This window comes from Suricata suricatta, chromosome 3 (assembly GCF_006229205.1).
Source record: "Suricata suricatta isolate VVHF042 chromosome 3, meerkat_22Aug2017_6uvM2_HiC, whole genome shotgun sequence".
Taxonomy (NCBI): domain Eukaryota; kingdom Metazoa; phylum Chordata; class Mammalia; order Carnivora; family Herpestidae; genus Suricata; species Suricata suricatta.
Genome location: NC_043702.1, coordinates 150152909 through 150174855, shown reverse-complemented (window position 1 = coordinate 150174855; position 21947 = coordinate 150152909). Strand labels below are relative to the sequence as shown.

At 55.0% G+C, this 21947-nt stretch overlaps 1 protein-coding gene across 1 annotated transcript; it reads left to right on the top strand.

Moving 5' to 3' along the window:
• The first annotated feature begins 4887 nt into the window (after window positions 1–4887).
• Window positions 4888–12632, top strand: LRRN2 (leucine rich repeat neuronal 2). The gene is made up of 2 exons (XM_029933163.1): window positions 4888–5006; window positions 9592–12632. Exon 2 carries the CDS (start codon window positions 9814–9816, stop codon window positions 11950–11952), a length of 2139 nt encoding a protein of 712 aa, XP_029789023.1. The 5' UTR covers window positions 4888–5006; window positions 9592–9813; the 3' UTR covers window positions 11953–12632.
• The last annotated feature ends 9315 nt before the right edge of the window (window positions 12633–21947 follow it).

Here is a 21947-nt window from a genome sequence, read left to right as displayed (position 1 = left end):
GGTTTGGCCTTTCTCCTTGTTTAACCAGTCTGCCTCCCTTTCTCCTCTGCCGCCCCGGGCCCCAGGCCCTCCCTACCCCCCAACCCAGGCATCTCCCCTGACCCCCAGCGAGCCCTGGGGTTCCCTCCCTCCGCACCCCGATGCTGGGGAGAGAGAAACTTCCTCGTCTAGCTCCCCATTCATGTCAGACAACACCACTTCCCTCTGCTCCTTCTGGGGCCACAAAGCCACAGAGCGGTGCTGGGACAGCTCACAGTCCGAGGGTAGAGACAGACATGGAACATCATATTTGGGCGTAGGTTCTCAGAGGATGGGGGAGGGAGCAAGGGGTTGATTCATTTGTAGGAGGGGCCACAGTCAGGGAAGACCTCGGGAATGGGAAGGAAGTCCCAAGATACCCGAGGGAAGAAAGAGACTTCTGAGTGAGGACCCTGCATATGCAAAGGGGCAGGGGCAGGAAAGAGCACTGCCTGCCCCTCTCTGAAATCTTCCCCCACTTCCCCCTGCCCTTGTGCCTGATTCCCGAGGACCTACTGTGTTTGAAGAGATGTCCTGGGACCCTGGCTTTGGGAGGGAGCCTTTCCAGAGCCTTGCAAGGTCTGCCCAGCTCACCCACTTGATGGTAGGAGGCCAAGGAGAGCTACGGGGCAAGAGGCTGGAGATGCTTGTGGGTCAGCAGCCAGGCTTGGCTGTCCCTCTGGCTTGTGACTGGCCAGTGTGGAATGACCAAGGGCTGCTGTCAGGCCGCAACATCTAAATTCTGCTGCAGGAAGGGCCCTCTCCCGGCTTCCAGGGGGACACGTGAGGGAGACAGAGGCACCGCTCACCTAAGCCAAGAGGAGCTGCCTTGTTTACTGAGTGACAGTTGTGTCAAACATCAGCGATCTGTAAATGAACTGAGTTCCAGAACTGTCCTGGAGACTAAAAACAGGAAGGACCGCAGCTGGAGGTCCCTGGGAGGGTAGCCAGCTGCATAAGGAAGGCCTGGCAGCCCTGGGTCCCTAGGGGAAGGTGCCTGCCTTCGAGGCCACACGACCATTGACAGGGCCAGTCCGGTGCTGGCTTGGTGCAAAGGTGGTCTCGAAGCTAGGAACCGGGCCTCGGACAAACTGAGGGAGATAAAAAGGAAGGGGCTCTACTCAACCCCAGGCACTTCACAGACGTCATCCTTCTCAGCTTCATGAGCTGGTGCTCTCTCCATGTCCAGAGGGAGAACCCGGATGACGACGCTCAAGGTCACACAGCCAGCACCAGGATTCAGGTGCAGAGCTGCTTCTAAAGCCTACCCCTGCCCCTCTAGCCTGAGCTCTCAGAGGGGCTGGTAGAGTCCCCGGGACTTCTGGAGTGGGGCGCCTGGAGAGCTCTAGCTGGGTGAAGACCATCGTAGGATCAGGTCGAATCCAGAGGCAGAAGCCTGAGTCAGAGAGAGGTGCCTTCTCCGGGAAGGCCCAAGCCAGGAGCAGGGGAGCGGGGGTGCAAACCTAAGGGAGATGGGCCCTGGGAGCAAGTGTGTGTCTCCTCGCGGGTGGCAAGAAAGGAGACGGAAGGGCCTGAGGCCAGAGTCTGAGCTGTCTGGGCTCCAGAGCTCTGAAAAGCTCACCCTGCCTGCCCTTCCTCGCCTTCCTTTCCCTCCCGCCCTCCCACTGGCTGTCCCTGCACAGATGTGTCCTGAGCTCCTACTGTGCGCCAGACCATGAGAGGGACCGGCGACCCCAGCACAGGTCCTTCTCCTGAGGGGCTCGTGGTCTGGTGAGAGAGACGGGTCGACAACCAGCCAGCCCCTGATGGAGGGAAGCTGGGGCGCAGTGGGGGCTGGGACAGGGGGGAGGGGTCCAGGACGGCTACCTGCAGGTGGGCAGATGATCAGCCGGGCGGTGGCAGACTCGGCCTGCACTGCCCCCCAACCCCCCTGCAGCCTCCTCCAGCCCCTGTGCGCTACCTCCTGGCACCCTCCCTGCTAATCAGGAAAGAAGGAGGCAGGCTCCCCTCCAGATGCCAGAGCTCTAGCACCCTCTGCCCAGGCCAGGTGGGACACAGGGAATGGAGAGACTTCTGCTTGGGACAAGGCCCTGTCCTCCGTGCAAGGAAGGCATCACAAGGAGAGTAGGGCAGGGGTGGGGGAGGGTACCCGCATCCTTTCCCCAGGAGATCCCCTCCGGCTTCCCTGCCTGCTCTCCTCCAGCCCCTCCCCCACCCCCCACTGACTCTCAGAAGTTGGCTTATGACACCAGATCCCGGGGAAATAGGAAGGGCTGGCAAATGACACACTGAGTCCGGGCTTTCCACACTCCAGCTGTGAGCCGCTGGTCTGACCCCACAGCTACCCTAAGCTGGAGCTTTCTGGTCTGTTCAGTAGCCACCTCTCAGGTTGTGGGGAGCAAATAGAAATCCTGGCACAGAGAAGGGGCTCAGGAATGTCCCTTCTTTCCTCCGAGACTCTGCTTTATGTCACCTTTCCAGTGGGGCCAGAGCAGAGGGGACCCACCTTACCAAAGAGAGATGCTCTACAGAATAATGGTTTTCAAGCTTTTATCGCTGTGGCTCAAGGGCAAAGAACACGCGGTTTTGCCTCATGCTCCTGCCTGTACCCACGTGTGCGTGTGAGTGTGTGTGCACATGTGTGTGTGTGTGTGTGTGTGTGTGTGTGTGTGTGTAAAACAAAAGGATAAAACTTCTCAAAACAGTGCTTGGTCTAGCTACAGTCCGTGCACTCTGGTATTTTCTGTTGTGTTTCATTTTTTTTAAATGCAGATTGTGACCCACTTTAAATTGTTTTCATGACCCTCTAATGGGTTGCCGTTGGCAGTGCACGCAGAACACCTCCCGGTGTGCTGTCAGGGAGGAGGTCTGTTCCCAGGCAGTGGAAGAGGCCACCCTTCCTGGAGGAGCATGGTGGAAAGTATCAGAGGAGGGAGCATTTGGGACAGGCTTCTGTGGCTGAAGAGGACGCAGTAGTTGAAGTTGGAGGCGGGCTTTGTAGACTGAGGGGTCCGAGGCGTGGCCGGAAATAGCAAGTCCTGTTTAGTGCGAGCATGGGGTGCCTGGGAATGAGAGGGCCACTGGGAGGTGAGGAGGCAGCACCAGAAGAGGCTATGGTAAGGGTCAACGCAAGACACGAAAGGAGAAAGTAAGTGCAAGCACCGAGGCAGGTGTGGGAGGGCGAAAGGGACAGGTCAAGGTGGCAAAGATGTCCAGTCTTGGAGACCACGGGATGGCGGAGCTGAAGGACGGAGAGGGGGTGGCAGGAGCAAATGCAGGCTTGTGGGGAGACACAGGGTGTGGGACAAATTGAGAGGAAGAGCCTCTGAGGCAGCCAGGGGGAGGGGACCAAGGGCAGCTGGCAGCGAGTCTCGGCCTCTCCTATGTGGCCACTCCCACATTTGTCCTCTCGCCTGGAGCCCCACTCTGTAATGAGAAGACGCAGGAGTTTGGCGGTGGAAAGGAGGCCACAGTGTCACCTCAGGAGGTGGCCAAGACCTGTGGGGCTTTGGGGAAAGAAGGTTGAGTGAGAGGCACAGGGCTGCGTGGGGCCAAGAGGTCCCTCCTGCCATCTTCCCGCCTCCAGCACATGGAGGTTTCTGTCCCAGCACAAGGACTGACTGGGGCGGGGGACCTAAAGTGTAGAGCAATTTCTCCATCCGGGGATTGAGAACCACAAAGGGGAATAAGAGGAACCAGCCTCCCTGCCTTCCTGGAGATGGCTGGGTCAGAGAGACGCCCTGGGAAGGGCAGCACACTTTGAAGCAGGAAGATGAAGCGAGGGAATTTCAAACCTTGAGTTCTGGAGTTCCTGAAAGCCTGAGTCAACTGCTTCCAGAGTCCCTGGTCCCAAATTGGGATGGAGAAGGAAGGGGAATTCTGGGTTTAAAAGATGAAACTGATTGGCGGTGTTGGAAGTCAGGACAATGGCTAAGTCCAGGTGGGGGCTATTGACCGACAGGGCCACACGGGAACCTTCTGGAGTGCTGGACACACTTACATCTTGTCACGGTTGGTGGCTGTCTGGGTACCTACTCACGGAGAAATTCATCGAGCCGTGCACTTGCAATGAGTGCCCTTTAGGCACTCTCCTGTACATATGTCACACTTCAAAATATTTATTTTATCACAAGAGGTGAGAGATGAGAAGTGAGTAGTAATTGGGGCACCTGAGTGGCTCAGTCGGCTGAGGGTCTGACTTCAGCTCAGGTCATGATGTCACGGTCTGTGAGTATGAGCCCAACATGGCGGCTCTGTGCTGACAGCTCGGAGCCTGGAGCCTGCTTCGGATCCTGTGTCTCCCTTTCTCTCTGCCCCTCACCTGCTTATGCTCTGTCTCTCTCTGTCTCTCAAAAATGAATATATGTTTTTTAAAAATGCGAGTGGTATGATGGAAGGAGAGGCAGGGGTGAGGGGGGCAGATGAAGGGAGCACAGCACCTCATGCACCTGAACTCTGCGCTCCTCCCTAAAGTTCTGGGAGGAGGCTGTTACCCCCCACTTCCCAGCTCAGGAACTTGAGGCTCAGAAGGCTGCCTGCCTGGCCCAAGGTCACACAGCAAGTGACAGAGCCAGGCTCCAACTCTGATCGCAAAGCCGAGCCTGGGCTCCTTCCGCTCCACCGCTCCTCCTTTGCATAAGTTATTTATGGAATTCAGACTCTGCAAGACTAGATAAACGCAGAGGTCTCCTCCGGCTCTGAGGTCTTGCTTGTCTGTGATTAAATGAGAGGTGGGAGTGAGGGGCCCCATGGCTCGCCTCCCTGGAGGAGCAGAAGGCCAGGTGCACAGATGGCAGGCTGGACTCCCTCCTTCCCTCCGCACCCCTCCCACCCCAAACTTATCTGCCAGTGAGGAGGCCGGAGTTTATCAACGCTCCACTCAATTATGCTCCCCATCTGTCTCCGCAGCTCAGGGGGACCCGGCACTGAAGCAGCGAAGGCCAGGCCATTGATCACCACCGCCGCTGCTCCTCCCGGACCCTTGGCTGCCACTCTGGAGGCCGGGTGGGGGCTGCGTGGAAGGGAAGGTGAGAGAGGGGAGGGCAGGGAGAGACTCCACATCCACTGACCTCCTGGGGGAGCTCACTGTTGTGTGGGAGCACCAGGACGGAGGACAGAAGGGAGAAGCAGCTTCTCCCAAACTCTTCATCAGGAGCTTTGCCAGGGGTCTGAGTTTAACCGGGAATGTAAGGGACCAGTTCCTCACTTTGTGCTAAATCCGCCGCTGGCATGGCTGCCCACCCCCCACCCCGCCCCCTGCTCCCCAGAGCATCCAGTCTCTTGTCACTGAAGGCCAAGGCTGATCACAGTCCCCAGCCCCCAATCAGAAGACAGGCCAAGGTCCACGTGCAGCCTGCTGGTTCCCTTTGTCCCTGTGGCGCCAGGCCCAGCCATGAGCAATGTCTTCCCTCTGCTGTCCCCCAGGTTGGGGGGATCAATCTAGCCCAAAATCAAGGAATGGTGTCTGTGGGGCCTATCAGGTGGCCGTAGGGGAGGAAGAGTTGAGGACCCAGGTCATCTCTGAAGGGATTGGTGCCTGAGGCAGGTACGCAGGGCAGCCCTGTGCTTCGTTCTCGAAACAGAGGCCTGGAACCACCAGGCAGCAAGCCTTGGCTGGGCTGATGGCTCAGGTTATGAAGTCCGAGACCTAGATTTGAATCCCAACCCCGCCACATGGAAGTTTGTGCAACCTCTGGCAAGTCATGTGACCTCCAGGGGCCTCCGTCGCTGTCGCTGCTCTCACAGGATGAGACTACATAATCCCTCCTCTGCCTGCACACGGGCTCGATGGGAGAGTTCACGTCCACTTACGAGTGCCCTCCGTGGGCTCAGCCCTGCACTTGGTGCTGCGGGGGCACCACAGGCGTGTAAGGCATGGCCCCTGCCACAAGGCACTTGAAATCCAGTTGGGGAAGATGTCCACGCATTCGTGTGAACTTCTGCTCACCCCGGAGATCACAGATAAAAGACAATTCGCTTTCTCTGCAGCTCTGGGCAGAAATTGCTAATCAGCCCCCATGGGTGGGTGGGTGCAAGACAGCCCAAGACGGTGGTGGCAGGTCAGTGGGCAGCTCTGCCTTTCTCCAGGTGGGGGGGGGGGGCGGGCAGCACAGGGGGGCTCTGCATGCTCAGCCTCGAGGGGGAGGACTCGTCTGGACCTTTGCCAGGCCTGGCGATCGGGGGTGCAGCCAAACATGAGTCATCAAGCCACAGCCTCTCTCTGCGCCGAGCCCCAGCCCTGGGCTCCTGGCTGGGGAGCGGGCGCACTGCCTCACCCACCCAGCCAGAGTGGGTGCTTCCTGGGGTGGAGGGAAAGATGAGTCTCAGAACGTTTCTAATTCAGTTTTAAGTGGTTCCTTCCTCCCCTCCACACATCAGAGCATCTGTTAGAACAAAGGCATTAGAACAAAGGTGTTGGAGGAGAGACACCTGCGGCTCAGATAGAGTCTGAAGGCAAGGACCAGGCCTGGGAGGGTGGCGGATCCCTCTCTCTGCCCGTCCGAACTGTCCTGGGCTCTTCTGACCATTCTGCCGTTTTTAGCCCGGCCGGAGTGAAGGGATTTAAGGTTGCGATGTTTTATCTATTGCTGCTCGTTGCTCCCCGTGCCACCCGGAGGCAACACCGGGCCACTGTGGGCAAGCTCAGTAGGATCTTGTTGAGAAACAGGGTACAATTTCTACTCCCCCTGAGAAACCCCATAGCTTGGAGAGCCTCCCAGCCCTGGGGAGGAGACGACCGGAGCCAGAAGACAACTAACATTTATGGAACTCTTGCTGGGTGTGCCCCACTCAGCTCTTTTAATCCTAATGGCAACCTCATTTTAATTTTCTTTTTAATGTTTATTTTTGAGAGAGAGAGAGAGAAAGTATAAGCAGGAAGGAGGAAGAGAGAGAGGGAGACACAGAATCCAAAGCAGGCTCTGAGCTGTCAGCACAGAGCCTGACGCAGGGCCCGAACCCACAAACCCTGAGGTCATAACCTGAGCTGAAGTCAGCCACCCAACCGACTGAGCCACCCAGGTGGCCCAGCAACCACATTTTTGACATAAGGAACAGATGCTCTGAGCAGTCAGTCTCTTTTCCCAGAGTGCTCTGGGAAGAGGCGGGAAGTCTGAGTAAGAGCTCTTCGCTGCTGGGTTCTGCTCTCTCGGGCCAGGTCGAGGCAGGAGGCAGGGGCCTCTGGGATGTGTACGTGTGGCAGGACCATGGGCGTAGGTCCAGTTCTGTGACAGGGCCGTCCTGGGACTTGTCTCCCTGCCGCCTCTCCAACCACACAGTACACTGCGGAATCCCCTGCCCTCCTCCTGCCCGCCAGGCGCCAGCTTGGGCGGCCAAGTTCCCGGGCTCCCCGCTGCACGTGTATGCAGGCGTGCGTGTGCGTGCACGTGTGTTTGTTTGCTCGGAGTTCTACGTGTCAGTGCACACACACCCCCACGCAAAACCTCTGTGCATTTTAAGTCACGGTTGTTTTCCCACCTTCAGAAATAGCTGCAGAGGAAGGTGGGAAGTAGTCAAATGTAAACAGGCATACCGCTCTCCTGCTCAGGGGAGGGGACTGCGCCTCCAGCTGCTCCCCTTCCCAGCATCTTGGACGCAGGGGCAAGGTGGGCGAAGAGCCCCTCTGGCCAGCTGAGCAGCACCTGCCTGGAAAGTAGTAGAAGACCCGGCCCCAGTGCACGAGAACGGGCACCCAGCCTCCTGCCGCGGCAGCCAGTGCAGCCCAGGGTGGGCTCGGGCGAGACCCGGGGACCACGAAACGTGGTGTAAATGGCACAGCCTCTGACCTTGGGTGGATCCCCATCTCCTGCCTCCTGCCAGCTCCGTGTCTTGAGCAAAATTCTTTACCTCTAAGAACCTCAATTTCTTCGTGCACAACCTAGGGCTATTTTATTCGTGCTTATCTTGTTGGCTCGTTTTGATGGTTAAATGAAGTAAGATATTCCGAGTCGGTGGAGTCCTGGCAAATCTGTGATCAGTAAGTGTTGGTGTGTTGACCCGATACCTGCAGTTGGAAAACTACCCAGATCGGACTTCTGCTCAGGAGAGGACCGGGCCCAGGAAGGCCCCCCGGTTTCCCCCGACGTTGGTTGTAAGCCGAGGCTGGATTTGCCTCACGGGTGATTCAGCCTGGTCTTGGGGACTATGGGAGCCTGGTTTACCCATAACTAGGAGGTGGGAAACAGTGGCTTAGATTCTAGACTGGGGGGGTTGGCGACCTCCTGGAGGAAGGGGCCCTGGGGCCACAGAGATTGATGTACACATTCACTGGGCACCTGCTGTGTGCTCCACGCCCAGCAATGACCAAGATGGGACCCCATCTGGGGGAAACATTTCCATGTGATGTGGTCCAGGCTAAAACAGAAGGGAGCACAGGGTGCTATGAGAGCATAAGGTGGGCCCCTTAGCCAGCCAGGAGTGGGGGAGGTGGGGAAGAAGCATCTGTAGGAGGAAACTGACCTTAAGTTAGGCTTGAAGAACAAGTAGGACTTGTCTAGGAGACCCTGAGGGGGAGACACAGGAAGGGGGGCATGTCAGGGTAACGTCAAGTCAAAAGCGCTACTGTGCTTAGTCAGCTGTGTGGGAGAACAGCAAGAGAAGCCAGGAGATTGGCCAGGGACAGGTCATGTAAGGTCTTACCTGCAGGGCTGAAGAGGTCAGACCTAGGCTTCTTAACCCCACCGCCTTCTTCCAGGGAGCTCAGTCAGGCTGTTGGAAGGTCCTGCCTCTGGGTGGGAAAGTTGGCAAAAACCAAAGCCATGCACGAGGAGAGCTTATGCAGACCCCAGGCAGGAGCACCCTCTTCCACAGCCTGTCTGGGTGTGGGGTCAGGGACCATTGCCCTTCTACTTCCAGAGTCCTGAGGGCCCACCCTGGAATTTTGAATCTGTACCGTTTCCACCTCCACCACCACCACCACACACACACACACACACACACACACACACACAGAGCCCAGAGGGATGCCTGGAAACTTTACCCAGTGAGCCAAGGAGGGTGGGGGAGATGTGAGGAGGTAAGAGAATCTACTCCAGGGGCACCTGGGTGGCTCAGTCGGTTAAGCAGCTGACTTCAGCTCAGGTAATGATCTCATGGTTCATAAGTTCAAGCCCCACATCGGGCTCTGGGCTAAGAGCTTGGAGTCTGAAGCCTGCTTTGGATTCTGTGTCTCCTTCTTTCTCTGCCCTCCTCTGCTCATGCTTTGTCTCTCTGTCTCTCAAAAATAAATGTTAAAAAAATTAATAAAAGAAAAAAGAGAGAATCTACTCCACATCTCTGGGCTCAGAAGGACTGTAGAGATGACGGTCATCCCCGTATCCCCTCTCCTACACACACACACACACACACACACACACACACACACACACCCCTTCCCAAGTTCTCCTGGAAGCTTCCTGATTCAATCTCTCCCTACTTCCCAGAAGACTCACTGTTGCCCACTCCCCAAGCAGAAAGGACCCCCAAGCCTCAGGGCTCTAGGACAGAACCCGGGACCCCTGGCTGTCCTCCTCTCTCCATTCTTTTGCCCTCTGGAGTCAAACAGCGGAGCCACGGGAAAAGGGAATAGATTCTGCCTCTCTGCCTCCTCCTGACTCTGCATCCTCTTCTTTCCAGGGCTGCGCTGATGGGGCGTGGCAATGAATGAGCAGGCCCTGCCCCAGCGGACAAGGATGGACAGCCGTGCTCAAGAGAGCAAGAAGCGACACCCACATATCCCCACGTAGAATGACCGTCCTGGGAGGGCGGTTCCCCGGGCCCTGGCAGGGCTGCTGACCGTTAAGAGTAGAAGGACCCCAGACCCTTCCTGTGGATGGTTCCCTGCCCCACGGCTCCATCATGAGGCTCCTTGTGGCCCCCCTTCTGCTAGCATGGGTGGCCGGTGCCACGGCCGCTGTGCCCGTGGTGCCCTGGCGCGTGCCCTGCCCCCCTCAGTGCGCCTGCCAGATCCGGCCCTGGTATACACCCCGCTCATCCTACCGTGAGGCCACCACTGTGGACTGCAATGACCTGTTCCTGACGGCGGTGCCCCCCGGGCTGCCCGCAGGCACGCAGACCTTGCTCCTGCAGAGCAATAGCATCATCCACGTGGACCGGAGTGAGCTCAACTACCTGGCCAATCTCACAGAACTGGACCTGTCCCAGAACAGCTTCACGGACGCCCGAGACTGTGACCTCCGCGCCCTGCCCCAGCTGCTGAGCCTGCACCTGGAGGAGAACCGGCTGAGTCGGCTGGAGGACCACAGCTTCGCGGGGCTCACCAGCCTGCAGGAGCTCTATCTCAACCACAACCAGCTCTACCGCATCGCCCCCAGGGCCTTTGCCGGCCTCAGCAACCTGCTGAGGCTGCACCTGAACTCCAACCTGCTGAGGGCCATTGACAGCCGCTGGTTTGAGATGCTGCCCAACCTGGAGATCCTCATGATTGGTGGCAACAAGGTGGATGCCATCCTGGACATGAACTTCCGACCCCTGGCCAATCTGCGCAGCCTGGTTCTCGCGGGCATGAACCTTCGGGAGATCTCCAACTATGCCCTGGAAGGCCTGCAGAGCCTGGAGAGCCTCTCCTTCTATGACAACCAGCTGGCTCAGGTGCCCCGGCGGGCCTTGGAGCAGGTGCCCGGGCTCAAGTTCTTAGACCTGAACAAGAACCCACTCCAGCGGGTGGGACCCGGGGACTTTGCCAACATGCTGCACCTCAAGGAGCTGGGTCTCAACAACATGGAGGAGCTGGTTTCCATCGACAAGTTCGCCCTGGTCAACCTCCCTGAGCTGACCAAGCTGGATATCACCAACAACCCCCGGCTGTCCTTCATCCACCCCCACGCCTTCCACCACCTGCCCCAGATGGAGACCCTCATGCTCAACAACAACGCTCTCAGTGCCTTGCACCAGCAGACGGTGGAGTCCCTGCCCAACCTGCAGGAGGTGGGTCTCCATGGCAACCCCATCCGCTGTGATTGCGTCATCCGCTGGGCCAATGCCACAGGCACCCGCATCCGCTTCATCGAGCCACAGTCCACCCTGTGCGCCGAGCCGCCAGACCTCCAGCGCCGCCCAGTCCGAGAGGTGCCCTTCCGCGAGATGACAGACCGCTGCCTGCCCCTCATCTCCCCTCGCAGCTTTCCCCCCAGCCTCCAGGTGGCCAGTGGAGAGAGCCTGGTGCTACACTGCCGGGCACTGGCGGAACCAGAACCCGAGATCTACTGGGTCACCCCAGCAGGGCTTCGACTGACGGCTGCCCACGCTGGCAGGAAGTACCGGGTGTACCCTGAGGGGACCCTGGAGCTGCGGAGGGTGACGGCAGAAGAGGCAGGGCTGTACACCTGTGTGGCCCAGAACCTGGTGGGGGCTGACAGTAAGACAGTTAGTGTGGTTGTTGGCCGCCCTCCCCTCCAGCCAGGCCGGGACAAGGGATGGGGGCTGGAGCTGCGGGTGCAGGAGACCCACCCTTATCACATCCTGCTGTCTTGGGTGTCCCCACCCAACACAGTCTCTACCAACCTCACCTGGTCTAGCGCCGCCTCCCCGCCGGGCCAGGGGGCCCCTGCTCTGGCCCGTCTGCCGAGGGGAACCCACAGCTACAACATCACCCGCCTCCTTCAGGCCACGGAGTACTGGGCCTGCCTGCAAGTGGCCTTTGCTGATGCCCACACCCAGTTGGCATGTGTATGGACCAGGACTAAAGAGGCCGCTCCTTGCCACAGAGCCTTAGGGGACCGACCTGGGCTCATAGCCATCCTGGCTCTGGCTGTCCTCCTGCTGGCAGCCGGGCTAGCCACCCACCTTGGCGGTGGTCAGCCCAGGCAGGGGGTGGGTGGGCGGCCTCTCCTTCCAGCCTGGGCTTTCTGGGGCTGGAGTGCCCCCTCCATCCGAGTGGTGTCCGCACCCCTTGTCTTGCCCTGGAATCCAGGAAGGAAGCTGTCCAGGCCTTCGGAAGGGGAGACACCATCACCACTGTCACTACAGAATTCCTGAAGCTCAGCCTGCTCTCAGTGGTAGACAGATAACTAGGACTACTTTGTACCAAAAGGGAAGCGATCTGGGCTCGATGCCCTGCCAGGAAGGTGACATGGACCCACGTGCTGGAGGTCTGGCAACTGGACCCAGACACACGGGCTTTGTAATTCCAAGGGGTGCTCGCACTGCCTCCAAAAAGTCACCCTTCCCTGCCAGGAGCCTGTCTGCTGACATTCTGCTGAACATCTCCAAGGAACGGGAGGGACTCTGGCAAGAGCCTCACACACCCTTAGTTGTCTGTGTGCCCGGAGGCTCCTGGACTTCTGCTTGGATGTCCCCTGCCTGTGTCCCCAGGCCCTTGGCCCACAGGATGCACCCCCTCCTCTTCTCTTTCTTTGCACAGTCTCAGTTGCTTGCTCTTTCCCCTCCTGGGCAAGGGCTGAGGAAGGCCTTTCCTCCCCACCATGGGGGACCTCTCCTGAAATAGGTCCTCAGCTGGATCTGAAAGACATCTGGGGGGAGGGTTGCCCAGAAACGCCTCATCTTGGCAGCTGGTGTGCCAAGGTTGACTTTCTATAGGCAATTTTGTACCTTTGTGGAGAAATGTGTCACCTCCCCACAACCCAGTTCACTCTTTTCTCCTGTTTTGTAAAAAATAAAAATAAACAAGAATAATGATCATAAGGGGGGAAAGGAAACAGAGGGAGAATAATCTTTGAATACTCCGTGTAACCGAAAAGCTCTCTGCTCCGCACTCTCTTCACAGTGGGGGAGCATGGTTGGAGGGAGGAGCTGGGAAGGGACAGGGAGGGGAGAGGGAGATGGTGACAGAGGACACTGGTGATCCCAGTAGGTCTTAATTTGGACCTGCTCCCCAGAGTCCCCATGACTGGGAACAGGAGGGCTGGGGGGAGAGGCAGACAGGAGACAGCAATCACAGGAGGTGAGGAGAGGGTGGGAGAGAAAAATGGAGAAAAGCACAGAGAGCTATAGAGAGTGGAAATTTCCATCACCAAACATTGTCACCCCTTCTCTTTTCCTGATAAGCAATTAACATGCCAGTGCATAGGAAGCACTTCCCGGCCTATTTCTAATTAAACAAACCCAAGAGGCAGAGTCATGCAGAGAATTGCAAATCATCAAGACAGCAAGAACTTTGGCTCGCTGGGGCAGAAGGGGGAGCGGGGCGATGAAGGATTTGGGGAGGGGCAGGCTGTGAGAGAAAGAAATGGCTGCATTGATCTTTCTGGTCCATTTCGGTATCATTTGCAATACGCCTGATTTGGTTTGCAGGGGTTTTTTTTAGGCAGATGAACTTCTTAGGACCAGATGTGAAGAGGGGCATCTGTCAGAAAGGCAACAGAGCCCAGGGGAGGGGGCTGTCAACGGGGCCGCTCCAAAGCAGAGGCCACTGGGCCACAGCTTTGGTTTTTGAAATGGGCTGAGACAGCCCCGGGTTCCCTGAGCCTGAAGAACCAGCACGAGAACCTGAGCGCCCCTGCGCCATAGACGCAGAGGGCAGACCTGTTGCAGGTTGGCTCCAAGCCGCCATGGAGATGGCAAACGTATAGGCAGGTGGAAGCCAGACCAGGAGACAGAGCATCAGGCCCCTCGGAACCTGGAGGGAACACACTCACCCCGAGCCAGAGGGCAGCGCTCCTCTCTGAGTGCAAAGAAAGCAGGGTTCTGGGAAGTCCTTTGGTAACTGCCAGCCTAGAGGCCTTCTTTCTGTCGAGCAGGAGTCTCCCACATGGTTGGCCTGCATCAGGACCACCTTGGGGCTTGCTAAACACAGATGGCTGGGCCCACCGCCAGATTCTGATCTAGACCTGCAAGCCCCTGGGAACTGGCATTTCTAACACGTGTTCAGGTGATTCCAACGCACGTCTAGGGACCACATTTTGAGACCCATGGAGTCCGGCCTGTGGGGGCTAGAATGTTTCTCTCCCTCAGTTGTAGGCTCTGGAGTGTCTGTAGGTGGCAGTCAGGGTTCTGGTTCCAGGAGAGTCAGGAAAGAGCCAGGAGGATGGACACCACTAACGGGCTGCTCAACCCCCGCTCCGCTTCGTGCATGCTTTTTCCAATGGGCCAGTTCTGTGCTCTTTAGGGGAGGGGGCTGGGAAAGCAGAGATGTGACACATGGGCTCCCCTTCCCCTCTGGGCACTCATGACCGACATTCCCAACGCCTCACATTGTCCCTTCCTGATGCGCTTTGGGGACACCTCAGCTACTGCGGCAGCCCCTCTCACTGACCGGAAATGGCCTGTGGCATCACTAGTGAGGGTTAAATCTGTGCTCTGATCCAGAGCTCTGTGGGGAAGACACGGGGCAGGGCCTGTGCTGAGTGTGGACAACGGGAGTCGGAAACCAACATCCTTTCCTCCAGGACAACAGGCACTTACTGCCTTTCTCGACAGAGAAAGAGAATCAAGAGAATCAAGGAGCTATTCCCTTGAATAAGCCCCCCAAACCCTGTGAAGCCTGGGGGAACCCTGTAGCCCTTCTGCCACCTCTGCTGCCACCCCTAGAACATTCTTATGAGCCCCGGGCCTGGTCACAGCAACCCAAAGAGTGACCACCCACACAGCTGGGGCTCCGGGACCTTCGAACCCGCTGGTTCAAAATACTTGTAGACGTGCCTGAGGTGGGAAGACAGAAAGGCTGGGAGGTGAGAGGCCTCTTTGCTACCCTCCTTTCACACAGATTCCGCAGTTACAGACAGGAACCCTGCAGGAATGGTATGAGCCGTGAACCCTCAGGAAAGGGGACACGGTCAGGCTCCCGGTCTTCAGGCTTCTAGCCTCTCACTGCAATGCTGCCTCCCCATTGCCATGGGGCTTACACTGCTTGCAACCTTGACAATGAATCCCTCCTTCTTGGAGGGAAAAACAGTGATTTAACTTGTCTCTCCTCTGAATCCTGGTCCTAAACATGTTGGCTGTCCCAGAGAAACTGGGTGAGGTGGAAGAGGATGGAGTGAGTGACCTCTTTTCTGTCACAGAGATGTGCCTGGAGAGATGTCTGTAGCCAGTTGGGGAAAGGGAGGAAGAGGCACTTTGCGGGTTGCTGTGTCCTAGAATAGCTAGAAACCGAGCAGATGAGAGTGAGCAGCCTGTCCCCTGACGCAGAGAGCCAGGTGCATGGCTCGGGTGTGTCCTGCCCAGCAGGAGGATGGCGCGGCCATGCCCCGTAAGTCTATTTAGTAGGCAGCCAGCTTCCACGGTAGACCGAGCCTGTGGAAACCTGAACTTGCTGGGTCTAAAACCAACAAAACAGCTATTAAGCCTAGTCTCTTCTATACATTTAATATTGCTGGATTTTTTTAAACCCTAAATAGAGAGAGTATTTATTTCCCTTTAAATTTTAAGGTGTTACATAGGGCCTGTCATTTCCATCTATCGAGACGATTTCAATAGATGAAACAGATTGAGCATATTAGCTTTCCCTCCCTAGCGCATGCCACCAAGAGATTCCCTGCCTTCCACGTACTCATCCACGGAGGCAGGACACAGCCCTGTGGCTCACCGGGCCGCCTTCCCGTCTTCCTCACAGGCTCTATCAATCAATATGTCTGGTATGGCCACTCAGCCAACTACGGACCGCTTAAGCACACTATCTTGCAGCCCACATTTCTGTATTCTCCCATAGATGGACTTTGTGGGAGGCAGTGTGAAATGCAGAGATAGTGAGCTGGAGGCATTCCTGGGAGCTCTCGGTCCAGTCCTGGCATCGAAGAAGTAAACGTGGTTGGCTAAGTGAGTGTAGGTGACCAACTAGAATTTTATTGGTCTCACCATTGAAAGTCCTTTGTTTCAGGAACTCTCCCAGTCCTGAACAAACTGGGATGGTTGGCCACCCTAGTCTAGCAGCCTCTTTCTAATGAAGGCTTGTTCCTTCTTCACCCCCCCCACCCTCCCTCCCAATCAACAAGTAGTTAAGGAACATAATTATGGGGTCTGCAAGGCTGTAGGAAGTGGGGACGCAGATACAGATCTCTGAGCCCATGGACCTGGCTATTCTAATGAGAAGGGAGAGTTGATGAGCAGGACACAAGGTAAGAATATGCAGTCTTGTAGGATGGTAACGAGTACTGTCAGGGAAGAGGAGGAATAGATGTGTGGAGCCTGGCACGGGGCACTCAGGGAAGACCTCACTGAGAAGCTGACATTTGTGCAAAGAGTTGGGGGGAGGGAACCAGGCATTTATCTGGGGAAAGAGGGATCCAGGCAGAGAGAATAGCAAAGGTGAAGGCCAAAAGCAAGGAGGTCAGTATGGCCATAGCAAGAGAGGAAAGGTAAGGGCAACCATGATGGTGGCGGGGAGGAGGTTGGGGGAGGGTTGTGTTGAGCCTTGTTGGCCACTGGAAGGACTTGGGCTTTTCCTCCAGTTAAAGGAGGAGCCACAGCAGGGTCCTGGGTGGACATGGCATGTTGAACTTGAGGGGATGCCTCCCGGTTGCTACAGTGAGAACAGCATGGGGGGCAGGGCTGGCAGAAGCAGAGTGGCCCAGTGGGCACCTGCAATAATCACCTCCACATACTCATCACTTCTAGAACATTGCCAGGGATGGGCACTAAGTGCACCTCTGTATTTTCTAAACCCATCCTCTTCCCCATTCTTGAAAATCAAAGCCACAGTGACTCTTTCACAAACTCCCAGCTGCTCTGCTTTTCCTGGTAATTCTTCAAAGGGGCTCCCCATCATATTTGCAAGTTCTGTCCATGCCCCTGCCCATAACGCCCAGGGGAGGTCATTTAAGGGAATGAGGAATGACCTTGACTGGCCTTCAGTACCATCTTGTGTTCGTCAGTCATTCAGGGAGAGGCCGCGGTGACTGCAGGAGCCCCTTCCTGCCCTTTCCTCTGTCAACCACCTACAACGCCTGGGCTGTTCCAAGCCTGACATCTACCTTCCTTCTTGCCGACTTTACCCAGAGAACCCTCGTGTGTCCCTCAAAGGTTTCCCAAATGTCAGATCAACCTGTCTTTAGCCTTCCCAATACAATTCTTTTTTGTTTTTCAATATTTCTTTTGGGAGAGCACAAGTGGGAAAGGGGCAGAGAGAGGGGGACAGAGGACCTGAAGCGGGGTCCATGTGGACAGTCTGACAGCAGTGTGGGACTCCAACTCATGAACCGCGAGATCATGACCCAAGCCAAAGTCGGACGCTTAACTGACTGAGCCACCCAGGTGCCCCTAACCTTCCCAGTACAATTCTGACACATTTGCATGATCCTTTTCCGGTTGCCCATTGATTAAGAGCATCTCCTGTATTTTTCGTAGAATGGGAGCAAAGGTGACGATTGAGCATTTACTACGTGCTAGCCACTCTCATAGACATGCCACACACGCCACTTCACTTCATCTGCTTCACCTTATAGAGTGATACTACTAGCCCCACTTTATAAATGTGGATGTCGGAGCTCAGAGAGGTTAAATGACTTATCCAAGGTCACACAGCTAGTGGGTGGCAGAGTCAGGCTTCAAACACTGTCTGATTCCAAGGGCCCAGGTTTAGCCACCCTGCTCTACTATATTCAAATTCATAAACTTTTAAAGTATGTCAGTAGTTTTTCAAGAACACGAGAACTTCTAAAATCTGTGCACATTAGAGAGCCCCTGCGCAGCCACATTTATTTTTAGATGCTGCCCTCGTTTTTTTTCTTGCACTCAAGATAATTTGTGACTCCACTGTCAAGGCTTCAGTTTTGAAACCTCTTGAACTATATTCTGTTGAGAATCACAGTTTTTATTCTTTTCTCTGAATTTTTGAAATATCCTTTGTAGAAGTCTGGGGGGAGGGAGGGTCTGATTTTGCCTCCTCATCCTTCTCTTCCTTAGATATTGTGAACTCTACAACTTCGTGGTGGCTTCCTCCAGAGTTTCTGATCCCTCCCCTCACCGACTAGTTCTTCTTTGTCAGTCGAATTACGTCTGGAGCAGCCTTTGCCAATGAGTTTCCATTGCTGTTGAAGCTCAGATGTCAGCTGGCCAAGTCAAGAGCTTGTCAGAGGTTGACACTGAGCCCAGCAAGGCACCAAACACATTTCTAGGTGGCGGGAGTAGCCGTCGCTGCTTCATCTGGTCTTCACACATTTTATAACATTGATTAGAAAATGTGGTCTTGGGACGCCCAGGGTGGCTCAGTTGGTTAAGTGTCCAACTTCAGCTCAGGTCATGATTTAAAAGTTCGTGAGTTCAAGCCCCACGTCAGGCTCTGTGCTGACAGTTCAGAGACTGGAGTCTGCTTTCGATTCTGTCTCTCTCTCTCTCTCTCTCTCTCTCTCTCTCTCTCTCTCTTTCTCTGCCCCCCAACCCCCACTCATGCTCTGTCTCTCTCTCAAAAATAAATAAACATTTAAAAAAAAGAAAGAAAATATGATCCCCATGGCCTCCTTCTGGCCAAGTGGCCCGGATCCCTCTCGTACCACAACACTCTCCTGAGCCACTCTCCTTGGTATCTTCATGCAAAAACGGGTTCTGCTGTTTGTGACCTTCCATTTCTCACAGTCCTGAATCAGTGCTCCCATCCTCTGCCCCCAGCATACACTCAGAGTCTTTGTGTCCCTCTGGGGTCTCTTCTCCGCAGTCCCCAGCCAAGGAACCCAGAGTTCCCCCTCTGCCTTGTTTGAAGAAATTTCCAATCACCACAGTCCCCTACCCCCACTTTCAGCACCACTGTACAGACGTTGTCTTGTGAATGGATGTCCTAGAGTTCTGAAAGAGCCATCGTTGAAAAATGACAGCTCCTTTGACAAGAGGACAGGATCAGGCTGATGGAGTGCTAAGGACCTCTACTTCATCCCTTTGCTGCCACTGTCAGAAATCAAAAAGGCTAGGCTGCTGGCCTGCACAGAGGAAAGAAGGAGCCCATACTTAACCCCATGGTAAGAATAATGGATAGTCCATTGTGGTCCGTTACTAAGCTCAGTGAGTTAGGCAGCACAGATAGGATCATTATCCCCATTTTACAGGTAAGGAGACTAAGGGATGAAAACTTTAATTGAATTACCCAGCGTCACACAACCAATGAGGGCAGAGCTGGAATTTGAATGCTGGTCTCCTAATTCCAAATTCCCATGCTCTATCCACTTACCCACACTACCTTCTACATAAAAAAACAAAGGAATAGTGGAGTGTTTCCCTCTCAGGGGTGTGGCAGTAACCAGGCACCAATGACAGAGGATAAAAAGGATATGATATCACTTGTGCTGACAAGGATAGAAGGAACCGGTGTGCGGTGGGCAGGAGCAAGAGCCCCAGGACTTGTGGGGGTGGAGATATCCAGGCAGAGGAGCCACGGGCCGAGAGGGTGAGCTGCAGCAAGTGTGTAGTTCAGGGGCCACTGACCACCACTTGGTTTAGTCCCAATTCTTGCAGCTGAAGCCAGGCACAGAGTCCTCTGATTCAGGACCCTGCCTTCCAATGGCTTCAATGTCATTATCTCCATTCATGTCACAGTGAGGTGTGGAAGGGAACTAGCCCTCTGGCGTCCTGGTTCAGGGCAGGGCTGGACTGAGCCATTGGAAATTGGAGGGCCATCCTCCTCAGGGCCTTGCACTAAAACCAGTGGTTCAAAGATGCTCTTGGAAAGTCCATGAGCCTCTAGGAACTCCTGACAAATTTTTCTGTGTATATGGTTATGAAATTTGCTGGAGAGAGAACACCTTGGATTTCATAAGATTCTGAAATGGGTCCAAAATCCAGAAAAACCAGTAATCACCACATTAGAAGGTCCCAGGTCCCACTCACAAGCACACAGCATCTAGAGTACAGTTGGGAGTTGCCAAGGGAAACAGAACCACCCACAACAGTTTGACGGTCTGTCAGGGAAAGTCAGATCAATGAGCATCCCACCATCTCTGCACCTCAATGGGATTCAGATTTACACATATAGACATTTCCTTTAAAATGAGGAAAATGAATTCCCAGTGTTTCCATTTGCAAAGCAAGGGCTCCTGCATCTGCCCCTAACCTTCAGTCCAGACACCAGGCTTTCAGACTGTCAAAATCTACAAGCTTCCTGGAACTCTGCTGAACCCCAATGTCAACACCATGGGTCCTCCAACCCCAGGAGCCACATTAGAGATCACTCAGCCGTCCACAACATCTTTTTGGTCACCAAGTGCCCAGGGAGGGCACGGGATTCACCCACGTGCCTTGGGAAACCCAGCCTCAAGCCCATCCCCTCTTTGATCTTAAGTAGATCCGAGCCATCCATCCTGTTCTACTTCTTCCACAGTTCTTCTACTTCTCTGGCAACCCTTCCTGCCCCACGTGCACACACACCAGCTGTGTGTGCACGTGCACATGCATGTGCTTGCACAGACACACACGCTCTGTAAATGTCATCTGCAGCTCTGCTCCAGGCCCCCATTCTACACACCATCTGCTAGAAGCTATTTAAGCACCTAATAAAACTGTTTTAGAATGAATCCTGGGGTGTGCTGCCCTTTGCTTCCCTAGGGCAAGAGCAGTTGGGCTCCAGATGGAACTACACATTGGCAGCAAGTGAAGAGAAGGAGGAAGAATCAACCCAGGGCTAGCAGGGGACTGCAGTCAGTGCGGTGTGTCTTAGCTGTGACCATGGAGGACCATACTTCAAAGGGAGAACATTCAGGTCTGTGAGGAGAAACACACCTGGATGGCTCAGTTGGTTCAGCATCTGACTTCAGCCCAGGTCATGATCTCACAGTCTGTGAGTTCGAGCCCCTGGTCAGGTTCGGTGTTGACAGCCCTGAGCCCAGAACCTGCTTCAGATTGTTTCTCCCTCTCTCTCTGTCCCTCCCCGCTTGTGCTCTGTCTCTCTATATCTCTCATAAATAAATAAATGTTAAAAAAAAATTTCTAAAGGGGCACTGGGGTGGCTCAGTCAGTTAAATGTCCAACTTCAGCTCAGGTCATGATCTCACGGTTCATGGGTTCAAACCTTGAGTCAGGCTCTGTGCTGACAACTAGCTCAGAGCCTGGAGCCTGTCTTTGGATTCTGTATCTCCTTCTCTCTCTGCCCCTTTCCTGCTCATGCTGTCTTTCTGTCTGTCTCTCAAAAATAAATAAAACACTAAAAAAAGTTTTAATTAAAAAAAAGACAAATCCCTGCTGTGAGCTTTCCTATCCCTGAGATGCGGGCTAGTGGCTACCCCTGTCCACCTCATCTGTGAATGAGGGCTGCTAGTGCCTGACTCCCGGTCCTCACAGAGAACTGGAGCGACATCAAAGCCCCCTGGAGGGAAGTCAAAACACAGATTGCTGGGCTCAACCCCAGGGGATCCAATCCGGTGAGTCCGTAGTGCTGCTTGAAAAGTTGCATTTCTAACACAGGTGCCTAACTCATGCCGCTGATTCAGGACCAGGCTCTAAGAAGCTGTGACCTCACTCCTGAGTTATGGTGAGGATTAATGAGAAAATATATGTAAAGCCCCTGACACTCGGCAATGTCGTGGTTCTCAACCTTGGCTGTGCATTAGAATCACCCAGGGAGCTTTAAAAACGGATGCCCAACTCCACAGACCAATTAAATCAGAGTCGCTAGGGGTGAGGTACAGCCATTACTACTTTTTAAAAAGCTCCCCAGGTGGCTTAAATGTACAGTCAAGGCTGAGAGTCACTGTAGTGAGACGTCAATACATTTAAAACAACTTTTGGGGCACCTGGGTGGCTCAGTTGGCTAAGCGTCCAACTTTGGCTCAGGTCATGATCTGACAGTTTATGGGTTCGAGCCCTATGTCGGGCTCTGTGCTGACAGCTAGCTCAGAGCCTGGAGCCTGCTTCGGATTCTGCATCTCCCCCTCTCTCTGACCCTCCTCCACTCGTGCTCTCTCTCTGTCTCAAAAATAAAAAACATTTTTAAAAAAAGCAATATTTATGGCTGAGCCAGCTACCTCCTCTTTTCAGGGCTTCTCTTCTTCCCCCGGTGCCCCAGTTGCCTACTCTGGGTCCTGTGGGAAGGATGGTGGGGAACCTTAACCTTGGCTTTGGCTTCTACAAGTGGCCAGGTGCTAAGGCCCATCTGG